General features: G+C 39.6%; 1 protein-coding gene across 2 annotated transcripts in view; it reads left to right on the top strand.

The window, feature by feature from the left end:
• The first annotated feature begins 129 nt into the window (after nucleotides 1-129).
• Smpx (small muscle protein X-linked) overlaps nucleotides 130-23532 on the top strand; it is a 30161-nt gene continuing 6758 nt past the window's right edge. The window contains exons 1-3 of one of the 2 annotated variants that reach the window (XM_051141981.1): nucleotides 130-456; nucleotides 5017-5073; nucleotides 23067-23369. In XM_051141981.1, coding sequence (XP_050997938.1) covers nucleotides 5035-5073; nucleotides 23067-23354 — 327 coding nt within the window. In that variant the 5' untranslated portion in view covers nucleotides 130-456; nucleotides 5017-5034 and the 3' untranslated portion in view covers nucleotides 23355-23369. Of the gene's footprint in view, nucleotides 457-5016; nucleotides 5074-23066; nucleotides 23370-23532 lie in introns of those variants that run through there. The other variant, XM_051141982.1, reaches the window with a different exon arrangement.

The following is a 23532-nucleotide window of genomic DNA, read 5'->3' as shown; positions in this document are numbered from 1 at the left end:
TCCTACTTTGTGAAGTTCACTACCCCTCAGAAAATGTGAGAGAATGCAGCCAGCCTCCTCAGGAAGATTAGGAGGGCAGTAAGATAATGCAGCCACCTCCAGACTGATATTTGAGCCCTGCTTTCCACACGGTCGGTTGGTCAAGCCTTTTGGAGGCAGCCAGCCTATGGCTTGTATCAAACTCTATATTTAGGAAGAACAACTGTGAGCTATGACAGGAATTCTCTTTAACACTTTAGGCTTAAACCGAGTTCCCCTCTAGCCCCAAGCCAGGGGCAGCTTTCAGTACCGGAGAAGCATAGAGCACTCCAGCTATTCCAGACACATGAAAAGCCCTGGAATTGAGATCCCAGCTCAGAGGACACCGGGAGTTCCTTCTACCCTGTAAAGAGCTTTGTGTTTTCGCACCTGGCTGCTTGGGACTGACCTCAGGCAGTAAACAAATCCAGAGAGCAGGTAAGCAGAAGAACCCAGCTTTGGCTCCCAGCTTTCTAGAGGAAAATTTCCTGATCCCTAACTTAAAGTGACTACTCATAACTTTGTAGGTTTCTAAGTATGGAGCAGCTTCTTTGTCAATTCCCTGCTCACTGCTGGTATCCCTGATTCTATTTTATAAAGTGTGTGTGTGTGTGTGTGTGTGTGTGTGTGTGTGTGTGTGTGTGTGTCGAAAGGGAACTAAAGGGGTTTTCTTTGATATGGATGTTAACAAGATGTCCACAATCTAGGCATGGTAACTGTGACCTTGAAGCTCTGCTGGCCAGTATTACAGTCAGCTGCAGACTGACAGCACACTCTAAGCTGGGAGTTCATCAGGAGAAGAGCGGGCAGAATAAAGTGGGAGTGTTTGTGTGTGTGTGTGTGTGTGTGTGTGTCTGTGTCTGTCTCTGTGTCTGTGTCTGTGTGTGTGTGTGTTTGTCTAGATGAATATTATTATGAGAGTTGTTAGACAATGTAAGTTTAGAATCCTTTTCTCCTTTCCCTAAGTGCGGGGCTTGGTCTCAATAACAAAGTTGTGTAGACAGAACCATCTTTTCGAGAGCTTTGCTTTGGTCACTGTTTTCCTGTATGCAGCAGGAAAGAGGGCAGTACTCTGTCCTTGTTTATGTGGGCACCAGATTCCAAGGTATGGAACTGCAAGAACTCTCTCTTCCCTCCCAACACATTGAAGTAGTCAGAGCATCATTCTACACTCTCCTCGGAAATTATTTTTAGCTTCAGGACAGAAGATAAATCCCTTTGAGATAGTGCTTCACTCATTTCCTTGACCTTTTAAAAGAACAAACAAGCTCTTCTTTCCAAGTAACGATTGATTCTCCCCCCTTAATCTCGTCTTGTGAAATTAGTGATATTAATGTTGACCAGTTTTAGAAAGTTTTATTTAGAAGTTAGATTTTAGGTGCTGCCCAATCAAACGCAAATAGGAAGCTATCATCCATGACTCAGCATAACGAGCATTAAACGTTTGTACAGACTGCTGGGAAAACTTACCTATCCTCAGTTGGCAAGCACCACCAGTTTATTAAAGTCAATACGCCTCGTCAAACTTGCAGTGTTTCAAATTTTATCCAGATCCAGGAGACAGACACCACAATTGCACGTTGTAAAGATTATCTATTTGAATAAAAAGCAGTGGCCCTGCAGTGGGTGGTGGTGCGGTGAGTACATAAAGCCCAGCTTGCTGTTTTCATCCACAGAAGGGAAGGTGCACTACACTCTCCATCCCGATGGAGGTGAATGCTCGACCAGGGAAACAGGCAGGGAACACTGTCTATTTTTATTCATCACCGTGCTTTGCCCTGATTTCTCTGCAAATAATGAGGACAGCAGAAACTGCTGCTGAACTGATTTACACAAATATTCTCCAGCCTGATGGTAATAAATGAGAGCAGGGAGCAAACTGACTTTCTATAGATGTCTCTATCGAAGACTGATCCATATACAAATGAGAGTATACCAAAACTAGATAGATGATACAAAGTCCATCTGTTAGGCTCAGAGTTTCCCAGAAAATACTGTAACCTAGTAGTTAGAGCAAATAGTGAAAAAAAAAATAAAGCCACATACAAAAATCAGTGCAGTATAAATAAAACCATTCATTGTTCACTGCTTTTGTATTTCAACTTGCAAGTATCCTATAAGGGTATTTTCTAACCCTCATGACTTAAATTAATATACAGTAACTTAAAAAATATTGTTAATGAAACTTTAGTTGTATGCACATATAGTGAGCACTGAGTTCAGATCTTTAAAATCTTGTAAGAATTATTTTTTTTGCATGATTTCTTTTAGATCTTGGCAAATGGAAATGTCAAAAATTAAGCTATTCTAAGCATATCATTTCGGAACTGAGCTGGATACTAGAAAAGTCTTTATGTCCCTTTGATGCTGAATGGAAGGTAGCATTCAATTCAAAAAGGATCATAGAGAAAAAGGCATCCTTGATTGTTTGGCCTGTTGTTCTTACTTAATATTGGGAAGCAGACTATCTGGATGAGACCTGATAGGCTGTGGTCATATCATGAGGGAGAAGGTCCCCTCTGTCACAGGTCTAGGGGAGGAGACTAGAGTGGAAGAGGGAGAGAGGGTGGGAACGGGAAGATACAAATGAGAGGATAACAATCGGGAGGTAATATGTATAAATTATAATAAATTAAAATAAAAACAACAAAAAATTGGTTCTTCCTGGACCCTTTTTGTAGAACCAGTATCTATATATTTTTGTTTTTGTTTTGTTTTGTTTTGTTTTTTTGAGACAGGGTTTCTCTGTGTAGACCTGGCTGTCCTTGACTCACTTTATACACCAAGCTGGCCTTGAATTCACAGAGATCTACCTGCCTCTGTCTCCCAAGTACTGGGATTACAGGCGTGCACCACCATGCCAGGTGCAATATATATATCTTAACAACATTTAGATGAAACTTTTAATGTTCATGTACTTTATTCTCATGTACATAGCTCCCCAAACTACATATTGAAATTCAATAATTGTAGATATTTAAAAAGTAAGTATATAATTATTTATCCTCATAGAATAGAAGCTAAGATCTAAAATAGAAAACCTTCACTTTCACCCAAGTTCTTCCCTGGTAATTAGTTTATGTGTTGAAGACCATGCATCAGTGTTTCTCTATACATAAAGCTATAAATGAGCTCAGCACTCAGATGTCAGTAGCTGTGGCCATTGGCAATAATGCAACCAACATTTGCACCATGCTTTAGAGTGCAGAAATCCTTGCCAGAGGCATTATGTCTCTCAAATCTTTCCATAACTGCTAAAGCAAGACCGTTTTTAAGGAAGCGGAAACAGGCCTAGAAATAGTGAATGGCACTACCCAAACTTCAGGGGACTTCTGTGAAATACTAACACTATATCCTGTGTTCATACAGCCACATGTTAACATGCATGCATAGCAGTCAGTAGATAGAATTCAGCCAACTCATTTCACAGTCAGGGTTAGAACAGGGAATGTTTTTAATTCAATGAGTTTTTAACTTTTTACTTGATCTCGTTGATGTTTAACAGACAGCCATAAAACTGGCCAGAGCTGGGTACATTATTAGCCTACATCCCCAGGTGGGCTTTGGTCCTAGTGCTCAAATTTGGTTTCATGAGTTTAAAGAAAGTTGTCGAAGAAGACACTTCTACATTTTGGGGGTCTGATATGTGATAGGTGGGGTTTTGGTACCAGGTGATTGATTAAAACAGAATGAGCTAATCGCAAGATGAAGCTATATTATAAACATGCAGGTTTACTGGGAGCAGCACGGGATGGGCAGAGAGGCATGTATAGAGAAAGGAAAGATAGAGAGAAGGAGAGAGAGACAGAGACAGAGACAGAGAGAGGCAGAGACAGAGAGAGAGAAGAGAGGAGAAGAGAAGAGAAGAGGAAGAGGAGAGAGAAGAATGGGGGAAGGGAGAGAGAGAGAGAGAGGGAAGGAGGGAGTGAGAAAGAGAGAGAGACAGAGAGAGAGACAGAGAGAGGCAGAGACAGAGAGAGGCAGAGAGAGACAGAGAGAGAGAAGAGAAGAGAAGAGAAGGGAAGAGAAGAGGAAGAGGAGAGGGAAGAACAGGGGAAGGGAGAGAGAGAGAGAAGAAGAAGAAGGAGGAGGGAGGGAGGGAGAAAGGGAGAGATAGAGATAGAGATAGATAGATAGATAGAGAGAGAGAGAGAGAGAGAGAGAGAGAGAGAGAGAGAGAGAGAGAGAAGGAGGGAGAGAGAGAGCAGGAAAGGAGAAAAGGCAGGGAGGAGCCAAAATGTCTGGGTTGTATAGTGAAAGTCTCTGGGAGAGAGGAAGCCCCGCCCCTAGGTAGGGGGAAGGGTATGCCAGCCACGCCCTGAAGCAGGAAGGGACGTAACAATATGGTCTTGGAACAGTTTCATTGTGACGTCCAGTGTCTCTAGACCCTAAGCTTATTGGGGGTAGTTGGGTGAGACACATGTGAAGAGTGAACTCAGCTCTTCAAAGAGTCTCCCAGGTCGTGCGGAGAATTGATATAGACAAAGCTCAGAGAGTATACCAAACGTAGAGGCCTCTTTGGGCATAGTACTAAGAATCGTCGTCCCTGTTGAAGTAAGTAGCTGCCCTGGCAACAGTGAGTACACATCAAAAGTTCAGTTTCCAGCCTGGTGCCTCGGAGGCTGAAACAAAGGTGTTTTATTCCCACCACCTCTTTGGTTTGCGGCTCTTGGCAGAAGGTCAAGAGGGCAGGGAAAGAGATGATAGGGCCTTTCAAGTTTCTGATCACCTATCATTTTCATCAAGGGCAAGGCATCTCAGTATATCTCCTCCTGAATGATTTATCTGGGTGCTCTAGTGTTCCCTCTCCCTGAGGCATTGGGAAGGAGAGTCTCCAAGTAACTGCAGAAACTGAGACTGAAAGAATATATGGCTAGTGGAAGGGGCGCCTGCCCAGTTGAATCATGAGTTAAATTCTAATTTATCAAGACCTCGAATCTGAAGGCTGCCACTTCTAACAGTGTCTTATTTGTTTTATTTGTTTGTTTGTTTGTTTAGGGATAAGACCTCGTGGATATGTCGAAACAGCCAAGTTCCAATGTTAGAACCATCCAGGTAAGTAGGTATATTTTTGTTTTACCATTGGCTCTGTGGCTTCTGGTCTGATTCTTTAATACGTCATTTTACTGCAATTTTTGTTTATCTCTAACTGATTATTAACTTTAAGAAGAAAAGAGCTTTCTTCTTTATAAGACTTAGGAGGCAGAATTGAGAAAGGTTTGTAAAACTGGCAGGGTATAACAGAGTCGAAGCTACTTTTAATTGCTCTGAATTGTGAGACAAAGTTTAATAGTGAGAATTGCATTCTAGAAAACATACTAGATTCACAATAACTTATTCTATCCTTTGTGAAGAACTGGAGAGAGGCTCCTGCAGGCTCCAAAATAGCAAGTAGGAAATGCTATTTTCTCTGATTTGACCAGTATATCTGGCATACATATATTAAAATATACTGTTCCCTATAAAGATGTATAGCTATTACATGTTAACAAAATACAGTATGTCTATATGTGATATGAATAGAATATTCAATTTTCATTTTTAAAAGAAACTCAATTTATATATAACAGAGCAATAGGTCACAGTTTGCTTGGCTCATACGTTTCAAGTATATCTTTTGGTGGCAGGAGGTTTATCTAAGAAGCAGAGCACATGAGTAGTATATGTGAGGCTCTGAGTTCAATTCCCAGCACTAACAAAATAAATCTTTCTTTAAACAATAACCTTTTAAAATCAACTGTTCCCTCAAATCCTTGTGAGCTTAAGTGTATATGTTATTAATTTTCTTCATGCCATTCCAACAAATAAACTCTTTGGTTGTTTAAAACTGACTTGTGTCATCCACAAAGGGGAGATACAGAAGCAGGCATTTTGAAATGTAGATACAATATGAAAATAACTTTCAGTGCTGTTTTTACTCGACTTACTCTATTGTTTCTTTTGAGGGCTTTGGGTTTGACTCTCAAATAGCTCTCACCCCAAGACTTAGGGCACGATGCTTTACTGTCAAATTCTGTTTTCCTTTCATCAGTAGAATCTAGCTGTGCTTTCTCCTAAGAAACTTCTTTCCTTTCCGATCATTCCCAAACGCTTCAGAGCACACCTTGGTTCCTGAGTCTTGTCACTCTAATGCACCAATACAGCAGTAACACTATCACAAATGGCTGACTGAGTTTGGAGGGATCTGCATTTGGCCAGGCTATGCCCACGTCTTGAAAAGTCTAAGAAGTCCTTGTTTACAGTAACGGTAAAGGGTGTTGGAGAGACAGGTCTTTACTTGTCATGACTAATGCATACCTTTAAATTGATGGAGTTCTTAAATGGCAGGATATATACCAGTATCTGGAAACCTGTCACTGAGCAAGTCCAAGGAGGGGGTCTATGCTTTTGGTAAGAATTCCTTTCTACATGGTGACATTCAGCAGTCTTGAATCTATCTAGTGAGTCTCTGATGTATCTTGGCAATGGCACTGGGCATTATTTTGTCACCTGAACCTGTGAACCTTGAGCCTTCGAATCTCCTCTTTTACATGATATTCAAATAGTAGCATGGACTCTGAAACAGACTGCAATCCTGAATCCATCTTGTGCTGGTACAGAAACACAGAAAAGGGTTTCTTTGCTGGTTTACCCTGCTGGACCTCCATTTCTAAACTTGTGATATGGAGGCAATAGTAGTTCTATTTAGGAATTAACAAACGAGATCCTGAAAACAGCATGGTAAGCAATAATTGGAGACCAGCCATTATTCTATTTATGATCACAAAGATAGTTTATATCAGAGTTGTTATCACTACACTCCAAGCTCTTGAAGCTCTGAACAGAAAATTTCCTTTTTATTTTTCAGAACACTATCAAGCCGCTTTTTCATCTATGCCTTTTAAAGCTGAAAGTGTATTGATTTTTCTTTCTTAGTGGCCTCTGGCTCATACAAGTCTCCACTGAAAATTCACTAGCATTTTATTTACTAAATTTGACCTTGATGTATTTTAAGGTCTACAATACTTAAAACGCTGCTATTGACCACTCTCAATAGCTATTATTATGTTGCATTACACAAAACCCATCAACTTTATCAACAAGGGCAATCGGTGGTTCCTTATGGATGTGGTGTTGTCTCTTTCAATGTATTTGATGTCTCACCAAAAGACCAAGTGCACTTTCAAATGAAATATATTTTGTTGTGGCTAGCATTAGCACTGTCTTATATTTTCCTATAATCTTTACATTAACCTTAAATAGGACACATAAAACAAAATATGAGAGTGATTATACAATACATAATGGTTCCTAGTAGGAACATTAGATTATGATTTTCTTTGAAGGAAATACAAAATCTGATTGATGAGAGACCCCCTCCGATTGTGTAAATATGATCGGGTGCTATTAAATGGTTGAATTGATAAACTTAAATCACTTCAAATTTTAAAAAAAAATATTTTTATGTGTATGGATGTTTTGCCTGCATTTATGTATGTGCACCACATGTGTGCCTGGTGCCCACAGAAGCCCGAAGAGGGAGATGATGGATCCACCACGGGGGTGATAGGAACGGAACCTGGTCCAACCAGTGTTTTTCACCTCAGAGCCAGATTTCCAGTCCATACTCACTTCTTTTTTATTAGACTCTTATCTCCAATCTAACTCAAATGCCATTTCCAGGGGGCATAGTATATCTTCAATCCAATTCAACTGACCCTTTCAGGGAGCATAGTATGTGCCAGGAGTAGGGTACACAACAATGAGTTGGTACCTGAGATCTCTGTACTTGATAAGGTCATAGCCTGCTATGCTTAATAGCTAAATAACTTTGGGCAAGCAGTTTATCCTTTTTGTCCTTCATTCTCTGCTTATCTGAATGAGTAGCAGACCATTTTTCATAGTGTTCCTGCAAGTATAAAATGGATTTAATGCATGTAAATGCTAGACCAGTACCTGAGTGATAGTAATTAATAAATGGTTGTAATACATCAATCAGTCATCATCATCACTATCTTTTTTATCAATTCCCAAAGTATATGACTTAGAAAACCATAAGTTTCATGTAAGAGTTTCCATAAGTGTTTGGGAAAATTTCTCAGAGTCTATTACTTCTTAAAAGCATTTTTATTCCCCTCATGAAGGCAGTGTTTACCAAGCATTTTGGATTTTTCAATGAGCAATCTTCTAGAACGTGTTTTGCAGTACAAATTTCTAACAGTTTAGATTTATATCTCTATTTTGCCTGGATTGAGTGAACTGAGCCTCTTTCAACTGTACTTCTCATAGGCAAACAACTTAAAGAATGTGCCAGAAAATATGGAGTCAAGCAATTACAGATCTCTATGAGTTTAAAAGTCCTTAGTTTAATTTTCTGAAAAAGCTAAAGAAACACTATTACATAGCAGGGCAAAGAATGACCATGCTTTTTCTTCAAGGAACTCCATTTCCCCCATGTACCAGAATAACAGGAAGGTTAGAATTTAGGTTCATCCTTATAGAAGGTAGATAGCTGTCTTTCATGATAGTTGAAGATGGACTTTGAACTGTAAGAGGAGTCCAAATCTACTATTGTTTCTCAGTGCATTAAGTCTTAGCCAATGATGTAAACACAATCTAAAGGAACCAGGTGATTTTCCATAGAATAAAGAGATCTCTTTAAGATGCTTGTAAAGTTCTACATCAGATGTTGACAATTTTTTTTTTCTGTAAAAAGACCACATGGACAATAAATATGTTAGGCTTTGGAATGTTTGGTCGGCTTCAACTACCATGTCTGCTATTAGTCTCTGAAGCAGTCACAGGACCATAAGTGGATGAATGTGCCTGTTTCCCCACAGCTTATTTTAAATGTAAAATATCAATTGTGGGTTGCATTTGTCCTTTGGATTGCAACTTGACAATCTCATTGTTGATTATAATGGTAGCTGCAACCAAGGCAACACCAGCACATTCTGTACACTAGGTCTGTTCCCTTCAGTTGAAGGGATGTGACATGACAGGTGGCAGGGAAAGTTAGAACTGTTGAGAAATCTAATCCCATCAGCCATCTGTGCAGTAGCTTTCTCTAATGAGACCAAGTGATACCAGGCACTGGCTGCATACCCATTTTGGGAGTTGTCACAGGCCTCTCCAGGGCCTCAACTCACACAGAATCAGTTATCTCTGGGTTGACACTAATACATTCTTTCTGATATTTGTCCTCTCCCATGAGATCTAAGGATGCCATGGCTGACTAGAAATGAGGCTTATACCCTAGTTGTGGCTGTCCTATGTGATTTTACTAGAACAGTCCTCAATTTGTAAATAGAAGACGTGTCAAGTGACCTTTAGGGCTCTGACAAGCTTCTAACAGCCTGTGAATCTCTTGAGAGTAGCTTCTAAGGCTTAGTTTTTGTCTGACAAAAATAGCTACAGATATTCAATTACTGTATACCTGCTACAGTGCAATGTGATTTTCATATATCACAACCTAGGATTGGAAAAATGAGATGGTGTACCTAGGATTATCAGGTGACTTGGACACTCAGTGTGATCCTAAAATGCAGGCTTGTTGCTAACTCTCCCAACTCCTGATACAGGGGTAGATGACTATGGACCATCTTAAGGGAAACCACAAGTGCCAAGCCCACTTGAGCAACCAACATTCATAAATAGTGTCTTTTGAATTAAGAAACTGATAGCCACTTAAAGTCATATTAAAAGCAAGTTGATTTGAAGTGAAAAGCACAAGGCAAACTAATTCAATGATGAATGTGGTCTTGAAATATAAACATATATGGCAACTGTATTAAGTCTGACTTAATCAAGCTTTGTGTGAACCTAAATCTAATTCCTTTATCACACAAAGGAAAGATTATCTGAGCCCTGCACTGTTAGGGAGTGTGCAGTTCTGTACTATGGAAAACTTTTCCTTGCTTCGCAATCACATGTAGAACAAACTATTTCCATACCACACATTATAGTATGTCTTTATTGTACCCACCCATTAACATTGCTCTTCTACTCTCCATAGCCCAGGGTATAAAGGCTCCATGGAAGGAGAAAGGAGCTTCTGTTAAAGCAAAGATTGTGCGCAGACAGGTTTTATAGACTGGTTTTCCTGGGTTAGATTTCCAGTATAAAAAAAGGATTCCAAGTGTATGACAGCCCTCACTACAAAGGAACAGACCACTGTTCTGCCTGTCTGGTCAGCTAGTCAGTGCATTGATTAAGCTAAAAATCCTAACAGTGACACATGCTTTCCTTCGTATTTTATTTAAATTGAAAACAAAGAGTTCACTCTTATTTGATGCTTGTTTTACTGTTAGGGGCAAGGCCATTTCTTTGATCATAGATCTACTGTTTCTTTCTTACATAAACCATTCATACAAACTGTTTATGATTTCCAATGCTGCTTTCTTTAAAGTGCAGCAAGGGCTTGAATATAGCAGTTTCACTCTCAAGTGGGTTTGGTGTTACTCCAACTAATGCTCTTTGATGCTTTGATGAGGGCTCCAACATTGTGACATGAGGCAAAGACTCATATCCTGACAAAAAGATGTCATGTTCTTAATGCTGACATTTGCAAGTACTTCAGAACTATAACCTTCCCCCACCAACCAATTGTTCACATCACTTTAAAAGCTATACAGGGCATTCTTGAAACCTGCTTTACCATGGATGACAAGATTACGGGTGAGTCATTCAGGAAATGATTGAAGAGAACAAAAAGTGTTGACAACAGAGTGTTGTGGGGAGGGAGACCTTACAGCATTGAAACATCATGGGCAAAGAACAGTGACTGAGTCAAAGTTTCTTAAAACTGATGAGGGGGAACTGTTGATGTTCTGAATCTACTCCACATTTCAAGAATGTCTAGGCCATTTATGCATTTTACAGCTTTAGAATTTTATTTTAAAACAAGTTGGGTATCTCTTAGTTGGTCGAAGTGTGCGTTTACCTGTAACTCTTATTTTCGGCTAACATACTACAAAGAATCTCATTTTCTATCTTAAAAGCACACTTTTTTTCCACAAATCTTCTGTAAAGATGCTGTCAATTTTAAAGTGTCATGTTGCATTTCATTCAGAGAAGGATAAGGCCCAAGAATAGGACAGAGCAGAGAGAAATTCTGAAACATACAAACCTATAGGACTTCCTGTCTGCTGGAGGAGAGTGGCACACAGGAGGGCATCAGTACTGGAAGGAGGAACTTGGACATTGGATAACAAAAGATAGAATCAGTGGGTGTGGGAGTCCTCTCAAACAAACACACAATGTTCAGATAAATCACAGCAGTTTCTGAGAAAACAGCTAGTGAGTGAGGACAAGAAAGAAGGGGAGGATAGATCAGTGGCTGTGGAATGAGATTTAGTAGGAATGGCCAGGACCTAGTGAGCAGCAGCTATCAAAAGCCTAACCCACTGGGAAAAGAAGATGTCATCCCATTGTAAGCTATATAGTAGTGCCTGAGGTGGGAATATTGTTTTCAGAATCCTCCTGGCTCAAAGCCTAGAGCCAAGGAAAGAGAACAATACAAATAATTAAGGGAGTGGTGGAATTAACTTACAGGGAATTCTTTCTACTTTTCTTCACCGGGTGAGATCAAGAGCAGTATTAATTTCACATCAGATAGGTCTTCTATCAGGAAACAGTATCCTTCTCTAGCCAAAGATGACCTGTTAGATTTTTTTCCATTCACAATTTGGAGATTGTAACAAATTATGTATAGCTTGGAAAGGTTATGGACCAGGCCTGCTGTATCAGGGGCATATTTTAAGATAGCTAAAATGAGTAAATTTCAAATAGGAACAAGAAACAAAGAAGAGTTACATTGCAAAAGGAAAAAAAAATCCCAAGAACCATCTTCCTTTGTATCCATAGAGAATATATATACATTTCTATCTCACATTGATTTTAAGTAATTTATGTCAAGCCTTTTCTGTGTTTGTTTATTCTGTTTTGAAAAAGTAGAGCTTACATTACACATAATTTGAATAGAAAACATCATACCCACTTTGCAGATGGAAATACTAAGTGATTGAAAAGTTATTTTATTTGTGTTCAGACATAGAGCAGGCAGTGAAAAAAGGTAAGAATATGAACCATTTTTTTTAGATGACAGAAGCAAAACTGATGTACAAGTCTGCATTTTCCCTTCAAATTCAACTTATAAAGATTTTTTCTTATGGCTATATTATAGTCTATAATTTGTCACTCAAACACCACTGCCCTACAATTATAATAACAAAGCTTCTTTAATCATCTTATTACTAGTGTAGTGCATGACACAGTTGACAAAGCACTGCTCTTATAGTCCCTTATTGATGCAGTATAATGATTGGATGCTCAAAATGTTTTCAGGCTGTTTTTGTTCCCATCAATATTTGCTGTTCTAAAAACCCATTTAGGTTCCTGATTTTTTGAGTGATGCCTTCAAGAAGAAAAAGTGTCAAGTCACTGAGTTAATGGCCCATTTTTCAATGTAGCTTTTGTTTGGCATCTACTTCAGAAGTATGCATTTTGTGTTCTTCTTTTCAAAGGTCACTCTCAAAGTATTAAGTCTGAAATCTTAGTGCTGGTTAGAGCTAACTTTAGCCAAGGGAAAGGAACCCTTAGGAGACTGGATTGGTAGAGTGAAAAGGTTAACTCTAAAAAAATTGATTTGAAAACCTGGCATTTGTTTGTTGTATTGTATATATGACCTTGATCATAAACGTTAAACTCTTTGAGGTTTAATCTGTTTATCAGTCAAACAAAAATGAAATCAACTCCACAAGACTGAGTGTTGTAAAGAAAAGGTTGTGGACTACCTCTTTTGCATTTTTATTTTTAGGCAATATATGTTTTATTTTCTGAATTAAAACATAATTACATAATGTCTCTCCAATCACATTCTCTCCTTTCCTCCCTCCAACCCTTGATTTCCTCTCAAATCCATGGTCTCTTTTTCTTTGTTACTGTTTTCTTATGATCCCTCTTCAATGTGTCTATTGGTGTTGTCCTTGTTTAGGTCTTGTTTAGGCAGCCATGTTGTGAGGTATCATAGGTGAAGCTTTTCTGCCATTTTTAGGAGGGGCAATCTCACACCGGATTTTTGGGTCCTCTGGCTCTCACAATCTTTTTGCCCTCTCCTCTGTGCTGTTTTCTGAGCTTCGGGTGCAGGAGTTGTTCCGTAGATGTATCCAAAGGAGATGGAAAGCCTGTGTTCAGCTGTTCTCTGTATTTTGACTAGTTGTGGTTTTCTGTTGATGGTCTTTATCTATACAAAGAAAAGCTCCTTTGATGAATACTATTTTGTATTTTTAGATGTTCTGACAAGACTTTACTTGAAGGAAGGGCTCCATGGTCAAGGAGTTTAAAAATCATGATGTAGCCCATACCTAGAAGCACAGAACAGCACCCACTTTGTCAATTAGAAAGGATTTATAACAACTTCCAGCTCTACTTCACTCTTATCAACCACTTATGGAAAGGCAACCAGACGTTCTAAAGATATTCTTCAAATAAGAAAATATTGTCATCCCATAACATGATAGCCAGCTGGGCGTGGTGGTGATGCTTTTAATTTCAGCACTCAGGAGGCACAGGCAGGTAGATCTCTGTGAATTTGAAGCCAGACTGGTCTACAGACTAAGTCCAGGACAGCCACAGCTACACAGAGAAATCCTGTCTCAAAAAACAAAACAAAACAAACAAACAGGATCACCTTTGCATGTTTCCTTACTGAAAACTACATTTGATTATAAAGCATATAAATTTGATCAACTAGCTTCACAACCAAATCTTTCAGAAACAGTATTTAACCCAAATTCACCACAAGGAAGATACTTCCTATATATTCATACTAAACAGGTTGAATGGGGTGCTCTAAATAAACTCCTTTTTTAGGAAAGGAGAGGTCAGGATCTTCCTTTGTGGCCCAGGATGGCCTCAAACTTACAATCTGTTTTTTTTTTCTTTCTTTTTTTGTGATTGTATGTCATTTATTGTAATAAAAACGACAAAATATTCATTAAAGCATGACAGGAGAATATGAGAAAGAAAACCCATTTGAACATTAATGCTCTTATATTTTATGTTTTTTATTTACTAATTTATTTATTTATATTAGAATAATATGTGGATATTTCAGAAATTAATAGATTAATTATGTACATATCAGCAATTTTGAAAGAGGTAAAAAGTAATCCTATTGGGCCTGGTTTACTATACAATCTGTTTTTCAAATTTCAGCCGCCAAAGTGCTGAGATTCAGGTGTGTGCCACTGTACTTGGCTCTAACTGAACTTTTAATTAATCATTCTTCTCTCAAATAGTTATTGCATTGACCTTTTTCTTCTTTCATCAAAATGATAGTGAAGAAAATAGTCTATTGGTCCAATATAGAACATCTCCTCTGAGTCTGTTCATATTGTTTTGGTCTTATTTTAAGACTTATACATCCTTTATGGGCACTCTATCACTGAAACACATTCCTGGTAAATAGCATTATTTTATGTCCCCCTAGGAAATAAAAAATAGTATATTCAAATTAAAATTATAAAAGATGACCTGGAGCGATGATGCCTTCCTGACATTCCAATTGTTGGGGAAGCTAAAGCAGAAGGATCATTTGAGGGTAGGAAGCCAGCCTGGGAAACATAGTAAGATCATGATCTCATAAGATTCATAAAATATTGTTTTATATTTACCAGAATATAAGATCTATCTTTCCTTCTGTCCTCTTTGTCTCATGATACACACTGATGACAAATACTTCTTGGCATCCATCAAAATGATGTGCTTTTCTTGCTATTTTCCACAAACACTTTGAAACTTGTTTCCTTTTTGTGGGATCAGGATTGTCCAACATAAACGAGAGTTTTCAAGCCTGCTTTCCTTGGAGGCAAAACGCAAGCCTGCTGTGTTGCATGAATGTTGACCCTGGCTATTTCCTATGTTATAGGTGAATCATCACCCTGGCAACAGAGCACATGCTCAGTGGCTCCAAATGGACCTTACTAAACTTAATTTCATTTGGTGTGGTACCCGAATCATCCACTCTGTGTCACAAGTTAGCAAAACATTTTGCTCCTTTTGCTTAGACAACATTTTCACTTATAGAAAAATGAAATTTCAACTTTTAAAGCCCATATATCCAATTACTTATAAGGCAGAATTTTATCTTCACTGGAAAAATATGTTCTAGTTTTAAAAATAGTTTAACACGTGTTTTATTTGAGTGGTTTCTGTTTGAAGACACTTTTGGTATGTATTAAACATTTTCACCTTTTGATGTCTGTCTAAATATGGGTGAAATTTAAATTTACATATCATCTCAAGTTCAAATTACTGTGTCACCATATTCTTATATATTTTAGTGTTTGAAGTGTTTCATGTTTACAAGAAGGTGTTTTAAGCTTGCCACTGAAGGAGATTAGTATTTCATCTTAACAATGGACAAGAACCAAATTTTTATTAAAAAAGGAAATTGATTTTATAGTACTTTCCCTTTTCTTGACTTTCCTTCCCATGAGCGTGTCATGGAGAAGATAGAAGAATGTCAACTCAGGGACCTGAGGTGATGCTGGGACCATGATAGGGTGTTACAGGAAGGAGGTGACAATTTAGAAAGTATGAAAGCATCCTCATCATTGTACATATAAAGGAAACTGACAGAGAACTAAGTGTAGAATAGCTTCTGTGGATGCTCTTTTCTCCTTTTCTATCATTATGTGCCCCTTCCTCGTCACTGAAAGGGGAAAATGATATGTGCCATAGGAGCGCAACAGCCGGAACAAACTGTCTTCAAAAATTCTTCCATCCGGAGATCCAAGACGGCACCAAACAGTGTGGACAGTATTTAAACGCTCCAGAAATGAGTTCAGGGAACTGCACAGAATTTGGAAACAGGAACACCGAGGTCCCCACACTACATCAGCAGGAGTGCTCCCTGGATCGAAGGGACCAGGGTGCAGAGAAGCAGCAGCGGCAGCAGCGGCAGCAGCGGCAGTGGCAGCATCGGCGGTGGCGAAGGCGGCGACGGCGATGGCGGCGGCGGCGATGACGGAGGCAGCAGCTGAGGTTTGCAGCTCGGAGCCCTCCGGCGGAGGCGATTGGTGTGGTGGCCGGTGGGAGTTGCTGTGGGAGAGGGGACTCTGGGCAGGATTTGGGCTGCGCGGTGCCCTGAAACCCAAACTGTACTAGGCGGGCAGTTCAGCCCCTGAGTCCCAAGCTCAGCTCAGTGGCCAGTTTCGCCACGGAGACGCTAGCTCAGCTCAGCGTGGAGTTTGGCCGGGAAGACACTAGCTCAGCTCAGCACGCAGTTCCGCTGCTGTGACGCAGGCTGAGCTCAGCATGCAGATTCGGCCCAGAGTACCTAGCTGAACTTGCTGGACAGATTGGGTCCAGAGGCTCTAGCTGAGCTGTGCACACATCATGGTCCTGAGACTCTGGCTGAACTCTCGGCGCAGTTTAGGTCCGGAGTCCCTGGCTGAATTCAGTGCACAGTGTGGGTCCAGAGTGCCTGGCTGAGCTCGGTGCATAATTCCGCCCCTGAGACTCTAGCGGAGATCAGCATGCAGTTTGCGGCCAGAGTCCCTAGTTGCGCTTGGTGGGCAGCTTGGGCCCAGAGACTCTAGCTGAGCTTTTTGGGCAGTCCCAGCCCTGAGACTCTAGTTGGACCCTGTGTGCAGTTTGGGTCCAGAATTCCTGGCTGAGCTTGGTGGAAGGTTCGGACCCTGAGACTATAACTGACCACAGCACACACTTTGGGCCCAAAGAACTTAGCTGAGTTTGGCACGCAGTCCCAGTCCTGAAACTCTGGCTGGACTCTGCGTGCATTTTGGGCCTAGGTCCCTAGCTGAGCTCGGCAGACGGTTCGGGCCCTGAGAATCTAGCAGAGCTTGGTGCGTGGTTTGGGCCCAATGTCCCTGGCTCGTCTTGGCAGGGGACCCAGAAGGCTGTGTACACTTTGACATGACCCAATGCACATTCAAAGACCCAGAATGATTGCAGGACCCACAGTACAGGGGAGCTAAGGATCAATGGCTATGAGAGTCTAAAATGACAGGACTAGCCTCCTGCCATCCACACCAGTGAAGCATCAGAGCTTCCAGCATAGGGAAATCATGAGAAAACAGGTGAATCTATCATCAGACTCCCTCCACCCAACTCTGGAAGCTACCCAACAAAAACAGAGATGGCAAGATGTCTAAAGGACAGCGTAAAAGCATACGCAAAAAAACCAAACCAATATGGCGTCTCCAGATCCCAGCTATCCTAAAAAAAAACAACCCAGAGAACTCAAACACAACATAAATACAAGAAAATGACCTCAAATCCTTAGTAACAAGGATGATAATGGAGGAAACAAATAAAATTCGTAATCAAATGCAGGAAGATTCAGCCAAACAGGTGAGAGACATAAAAGAAGCACATAGAGTGGAACTGGAAAAATTACAGGAAAATGCAAACAACCAGATGAAAAAAATAAATAAAACGGTTCAAGCTCTGAAGACCTATAAAGAGGCAATGGAAGAAACTCAGGAATACACAAACAATCAGATGAAGGAAATCAAAAAATCAGTTCATGATCTGAAGATGAAAATGAATTCAATGATAAACACACAGACAGAAGAAAACGAGAACGTGAGACCTCAGAGAAGAAGGCGAGCAACACAGAGGTGAGCTTTTCTAACAGAATCCAAGAGATGGAAGAACGAATCTCAGGTCTAGAAGATACCATCACATATCTTGAAGCAACCATTAAAGAAAATGCTAAATCTGGAAAAATCCTGACACAAAACATCCAGGAAATCAAGGACACCGTAAAAAGAAGAAATCTAAGGGTAATAGGCATTGAAGAAAGAGAAGATATCAGACTCCAAGGCCCAGAAACTATTCTCAACAAAATTATAGAAGAAAATTTCCCCAATCTAAAGAAAGAGATGCCTATAAACATACAAGAGGCCTACAGAACACCAAATACAATAGACCAGAAGAGAAAAACTGCCCGTCACATAATAATCAAAACACAAAACATACAGAACAAAGAAAACGTATTAAAAGCTGCAAGGGAAAAAGGCCAAATAACATTTAATGGCAAACCTATCAGAATTACACCTGACTTCTCAGCAGAGACCATAAAAGCCAGAAGGGCCTGGGCAGAGATCCTGCAAACCCTAAAAGACCACAGATACCAGGCCAGACTATTTTACTCAGCAAAACTATCAATAACCATTGATGGAGAAAACAAAATATTCCTTGACAAAAACAAATTCAAACAGTACCTATCCACAAATCCAGCTTTACAGAAGGTACTAGAAGGAAAACTCCATCCCAAAGGCACAAGCTACAACGAAAACTACCCAGGAAATAGATAACTATCCCATGGCAAAAACACAACTACACAAATGCTCTACTGGAAACAACATCAAAATTAAGACTCTTAACAGTCACTGGTCATTAATATCTCTCAACATCAATGGCCTCAATTCTCCAATAAAAAGACACAGACTAACTGAATGGGTACGTAAACAAGATCCAACATTCTTCTGCATCCAAGAAACACATCTCACCCATAATGAAAGGCATTACCTCAGGGTAAAAGGTTGGAAAAAAATATTCCAAGCAAATGGTCACAAGAAGCAAGCAGGTGTACCCATTTTAATATTGAACAAAATAGAATTTCAACCAAAATTAATCAAAAGGGATGAGGAAGGACACTTCATACTCATCAAAGGTAAAGTCAACCAAGATGACATCACAATTCTGAACATCTATGCTCCTAATACAAGGGCACCTACAGTTGTAAAAGTTCTGTTAATGAAGCATAAACCACACATCGATCCCCACACAATAATAGTGGGAGACTTCAACACCTCACTCTCACGGAAGGATAGGTCATTGAAACAGAAACTAAGCCGAGAAATAACATCATTAACTAATGCCATGAGTCAAATGAATCTAACAGATATCAATAGAACCTTTCACCCAAACAAGAAAGAATATACTTTCTCCTCTGCACCCCATGAAACCTTCTCCAAAATTGATCACATTGTAGGTCACAAAGCAAGCCTCAATAGATACAAGAGGATTGAAATAATACCTTGTATCCTATCAGATCACCATGCTCTTAGGCTGCAATTCAACAACAACAGAAATAACAAAAAGCCTACACGTACGTGGAAACTAAACAACTCTCTGCTAAGTGACACCTGGGTCAGGGAAGAAATAAAGAAAGAAATCAAGGACTTCCTGAAATTTAATGAAAATGAAGGAACAACATACCCAAATTTGTGGGATACATTGAAAGCAGTGCTAAGAGGAAAATTCATAGCACTAAGTGCCTTTAAAAAGAAATTGGAAACATCGCACATAAGCATCTTAACAACACAACTGGAAGCCCTAGAAAAAAAAGAAGCAGAAACACCCAAGAGGAGTAGACGCCTGGAAATAATCAAACTCAGGGCTGAAATTAATAAATTAGAAACTAAGAAAACAGTCCAAAGAATCAACAAAACCAAAAGCTGTTTCTTTGAGAAAATCAACAAGATAGACAAACCATTAGCCAAACTAACTAAAAGGCAGGGACAGTATTGAAATCAACAAAATCAGAAATGAAAAGGGAGACATAACATCAGACACTGAAGAAATACAAAGAATCATAAGATCCTACTTCGAAGGCATATATGCCACAAAATTTGAAAATCTAAGGGAATTGGACAATTTTCTCAATCAATTTCAATTGCCAAAGTTGAATGAAGAAAAGATAAACAAGCTAAATAGTCCCATTTCTTCTACATAAATAGAAGCAATCATTGATAGTCTCCCAACCAAAAAAAAAGCCCATGGCCAGATGGTTTCAGTGCAGAATTCTACCAGACCTTCAAGGGGGCACTAATACCCGATACTCTTCAAGCTACTCCAAAAGATAGAAATGGATGGAACATTACCAAATTCATTCTATGAGGCCATAGTCACAATGATACCTAAACCTCACAAAGACTCAACAAAGAAAGAGAATTTCAGACCAATTTCTCTTATGAACATTGATGCAAAAATACTAAATAAAATACTTGCAAAACAAATACAGGAACACATCAAATATATCATTCATCATGACCAAGTGGGCTTCATTCCAGGCATGCAGGGATGGTTTAATATACGGAAATCCAACAATGTAATCCACCATATAAACAAACTGAAGAGAAAAAACCACATGATCATCTCCTTAGATGCAGAGAAAGCATTTGATAAAATCCAACACCCTTTCATGTTTAAAGTTTTGGAGAGATCGGGGATACAAGGCATTTTCCTCAACATAATAAAGGCTATATACAGCAAGCCAATAGCCAAAATCAAAGTAAATGGTGAGATACACAAGGAAATTCCTCTAAAATTAGGAACAAGGTAAGGCTCCCCACTCTCTCCATATCTCTTCAATATAGTACTCGAAGTTCTAGCCAGAGCAATAAGACAACAAAAGGAGATCAAGGGTATCCAAATGGGAAAGGAGGAAGTCAAATTATCCCTATTTGCAGATGATATGATAGTTTACAGTAGTGATCCTCAAAATTCCACCAGAGAACTACTACAGCTGATAAATACCTTCAGCAAATTGGCTGGATACAAAATTAATTCAAAAAAGTCTGTAGCCTTCCTATACACAAATGACAAGCTTGCAGAGGAAGAAATTAGGAAAACCACACCCTTCACATTAGCCACAAGCAATATAAAATATTTAGGAGTTACTCTAACCAAGCAAGTGAAGGACTTGTTTGAAAAAAATTTCAAAACTCTGAAGAAAGAGATTGACGATGACCTGAGAAGATGGAATGATCTTCCTTGCTCATGGATCGGGAGAATTAACATAGTAAAAATGGCCATCTTACCCAAAGCAATCTACAGATTCAATGCAATCCCTATCAAAATACCTACACAATTTTTTAAAGACATTGAAAGTTCAACTCTGAACTTCATATGGAAAAACAAAAAACCCAGAATAGCTAAAACAATCTTGTACAATAAAAGATCCTCTGGAGGAATCTCCATACCTGATCTCAAGCTGTACTATAAAGCAACAGTAATTAAAACAGCATGGTACTGGCACAGCAACAGGCTGGTTGATCAGTGGAATCTAATCAAAGACCCAGATAGGAATTCAAACACATATGGTCACTTGATTTTTGACAAAGAAGCTAAATCCATTCAATGGAAAAAGGATAGCATCTTCAACAAATGGTGCTGGTCTAACTGGAGGTCTATGTGCAAAAAAAAAAAAAAAAAAAAAAAAAAAAAAAAGCAACTGGACCCATATTTGTCACCTTGCACAAAACTCAAATCCAAGTGGATTAAAGACCTCAACCTAAAACCAGAGACACTAAGTCACTTAGAAGAAAAAGTGGGGAAGAGCCTGCAACATATTGGCACAGGAGACAACTTCCTGAACAGAACACCAACGGCCCACGCCTTAATGTCAACCATTAATAAATGGGACCTCATGAGGCTGAGAAGCTTCTGTAAGGCAGGAGACACTGTCAAGAGAACAAAGCGACAGCCTACAGACTGGGAAAGAGCTTCACCCACCCTACATCTGACAAAGGTCTAATATCCAAAATATATAAAGAACTCAAGAAATTAAATACCACCCAACCAAATAACCCAATTGAGAAATGGGGCTTGGAACTAAACAGAGAATTCTCAACAGAGGAATATCAAATGGCTGAGAAACACTTAAAGAAATGCTCAACCTCCTTAGTCATCAGGGAAATGCAAATCAAAACAACTCTGAGATTCCATCTTACACCCTTCAGAATGGCTAAGATCAAAAATTCAAGCGACACCACATGCTGGCAAGGATGTGGAGAGAGAGGAACACTCCTTCATTGCTGGTGGGAATGCAAACTAGTACAGCCACTTTGGAAATCTATCTGGTGCTATCTCAGAAAAATGGGAATAGGGCTTCCTCAAGACCCAGCTATTCCACTCCTTGGAATATACCCAGAAGATGCTCCAGCACACAACAAGAAAATTTGCTCAACCATGTTCATAGCAGCCTTATTCATAAGAGCCAGAACATGGAAACAGCCTAAGTGTTCCTCATAGAAGAATGGATAAAGAGACTTGGTACATTTACACTATGGAATACTACTCAGCTATTAAAAACAAGGAATTCCCAAAATGTGGACAAATGAATTGAACTAGAAATGGTCATAATGAGTGAGTCAACCCAGAAGCAGAAAGAGTTAAATGGTATATACTCACTTATATCTGCATACTAGCCCAAGGGGCATGTCCCATGAAAATCTTCACTAACCAGGAAACTGGGACAGAAGGGAGGACATCCTATTGGGACTCTAGATGAGAGAAGCATGGGAGAATGGCAAAGTGGAAGGATCCAGAGGATCCTAGAAACCTACAAGAAGAAAATTATGATAGGCAGATTTGGACGCAGGTGTCCAGCTCCAACTATGGCACTAGCCGAGGACAATACAGGCAGTAAACTTCAAACCCCTACCCAGATCTAGCCAATGGACAGGACATTCTCCACAGTTGAGTGGAGAGTGGGGTCTGTATTTCACACGTACTCTCTTGCCTCATATTTGACCACGTCCCCTGAATGGGGAGACCTTGTGGCACTCAGAGGAAGGATAGCAGGCTACCAAGAAGAGACTTGATACCCTATGAGCATATACAGGGGGAGGAAGTCCCCCTCAATCACAGACATAGGGGAGGGGAGTAAGGGGAAAATGGGAGGGAGGGAGGAGTGGGAGGATACAAGCCAGAGGATAACCATTGAGATGTAATATGAATAAATTAATAATATAAATTTTTTTTTAAAAAAAGTAAAAAAACATTCTTCCATCCAATAAGGAATTATAGAATTGCTGAGCAGAACTAAGGATGAAATCCAGGAATGTATACTAAGTGGAAGTGAAATTTCCTTTGCATATTTTGTGCTGTTGTTTCAGCAATTTTCCTTACATAAGAAGGTTTGAAGATGTACTTTTCAGAAGCATTTTCCTCACAATGATTGCTGTCTTAGAATGCCATGCAATTTCTTACTATTCTTAAGCTAAATTTACTTTGTTTTCTTTTTTTAGGCAAACATCAATATTCCAATGGGAGCCTTTCGTCCAGGAGCTGGGCAGCCTCCCAGGAAAAAAGAGCGAACTCCTGAAACCGAGGAGGTGAGGAAGATAGCTAATAGAGACCAGCAAGTTCTGTTGCCTCCAGGGTCCTACAAGAGGCAAGATTTCTCAGTTCACAGGGACATTCTGTGTCTCCCTTCCATTTCAGCCAGTGTTAAGTATTTGGCAAAGTTGTTTGAGGATGCCAAGCTTGACTTCGCATTGTCAGTTGATTTTCGTGCACAGGTGCTTTTGGAGTAGTGGTAATCACTGGTTTGGTAAGTTTTCACTCAGGGTCTATGCGGAAACTGAGATGGCTGTGTGTGGCATGGCTTCTGATGGGAGATTAACCTCAGTTAGAGCTCAGCAAGTAAACTCATTAAATTATTTTCAGAGTCTAACAATCATCTTGATCTTCCTTTGAAAAGAAGGCTTTCCA

Source organism: Acomys russatus, chromosome X (assembly GCF_903995435.1).
Source record: "Acomys russatus chromosome X, mAcoRus1.1, whole genome shotgun sequence".
NCBI lineage: Eukaryota > Metazoa > Chordata > Mammalia > Rodentia > Muridae > Acomys > Acomys russatus.
This window is presented reverse-complemented; position numbering and strand designations above follow the sequence as displayed.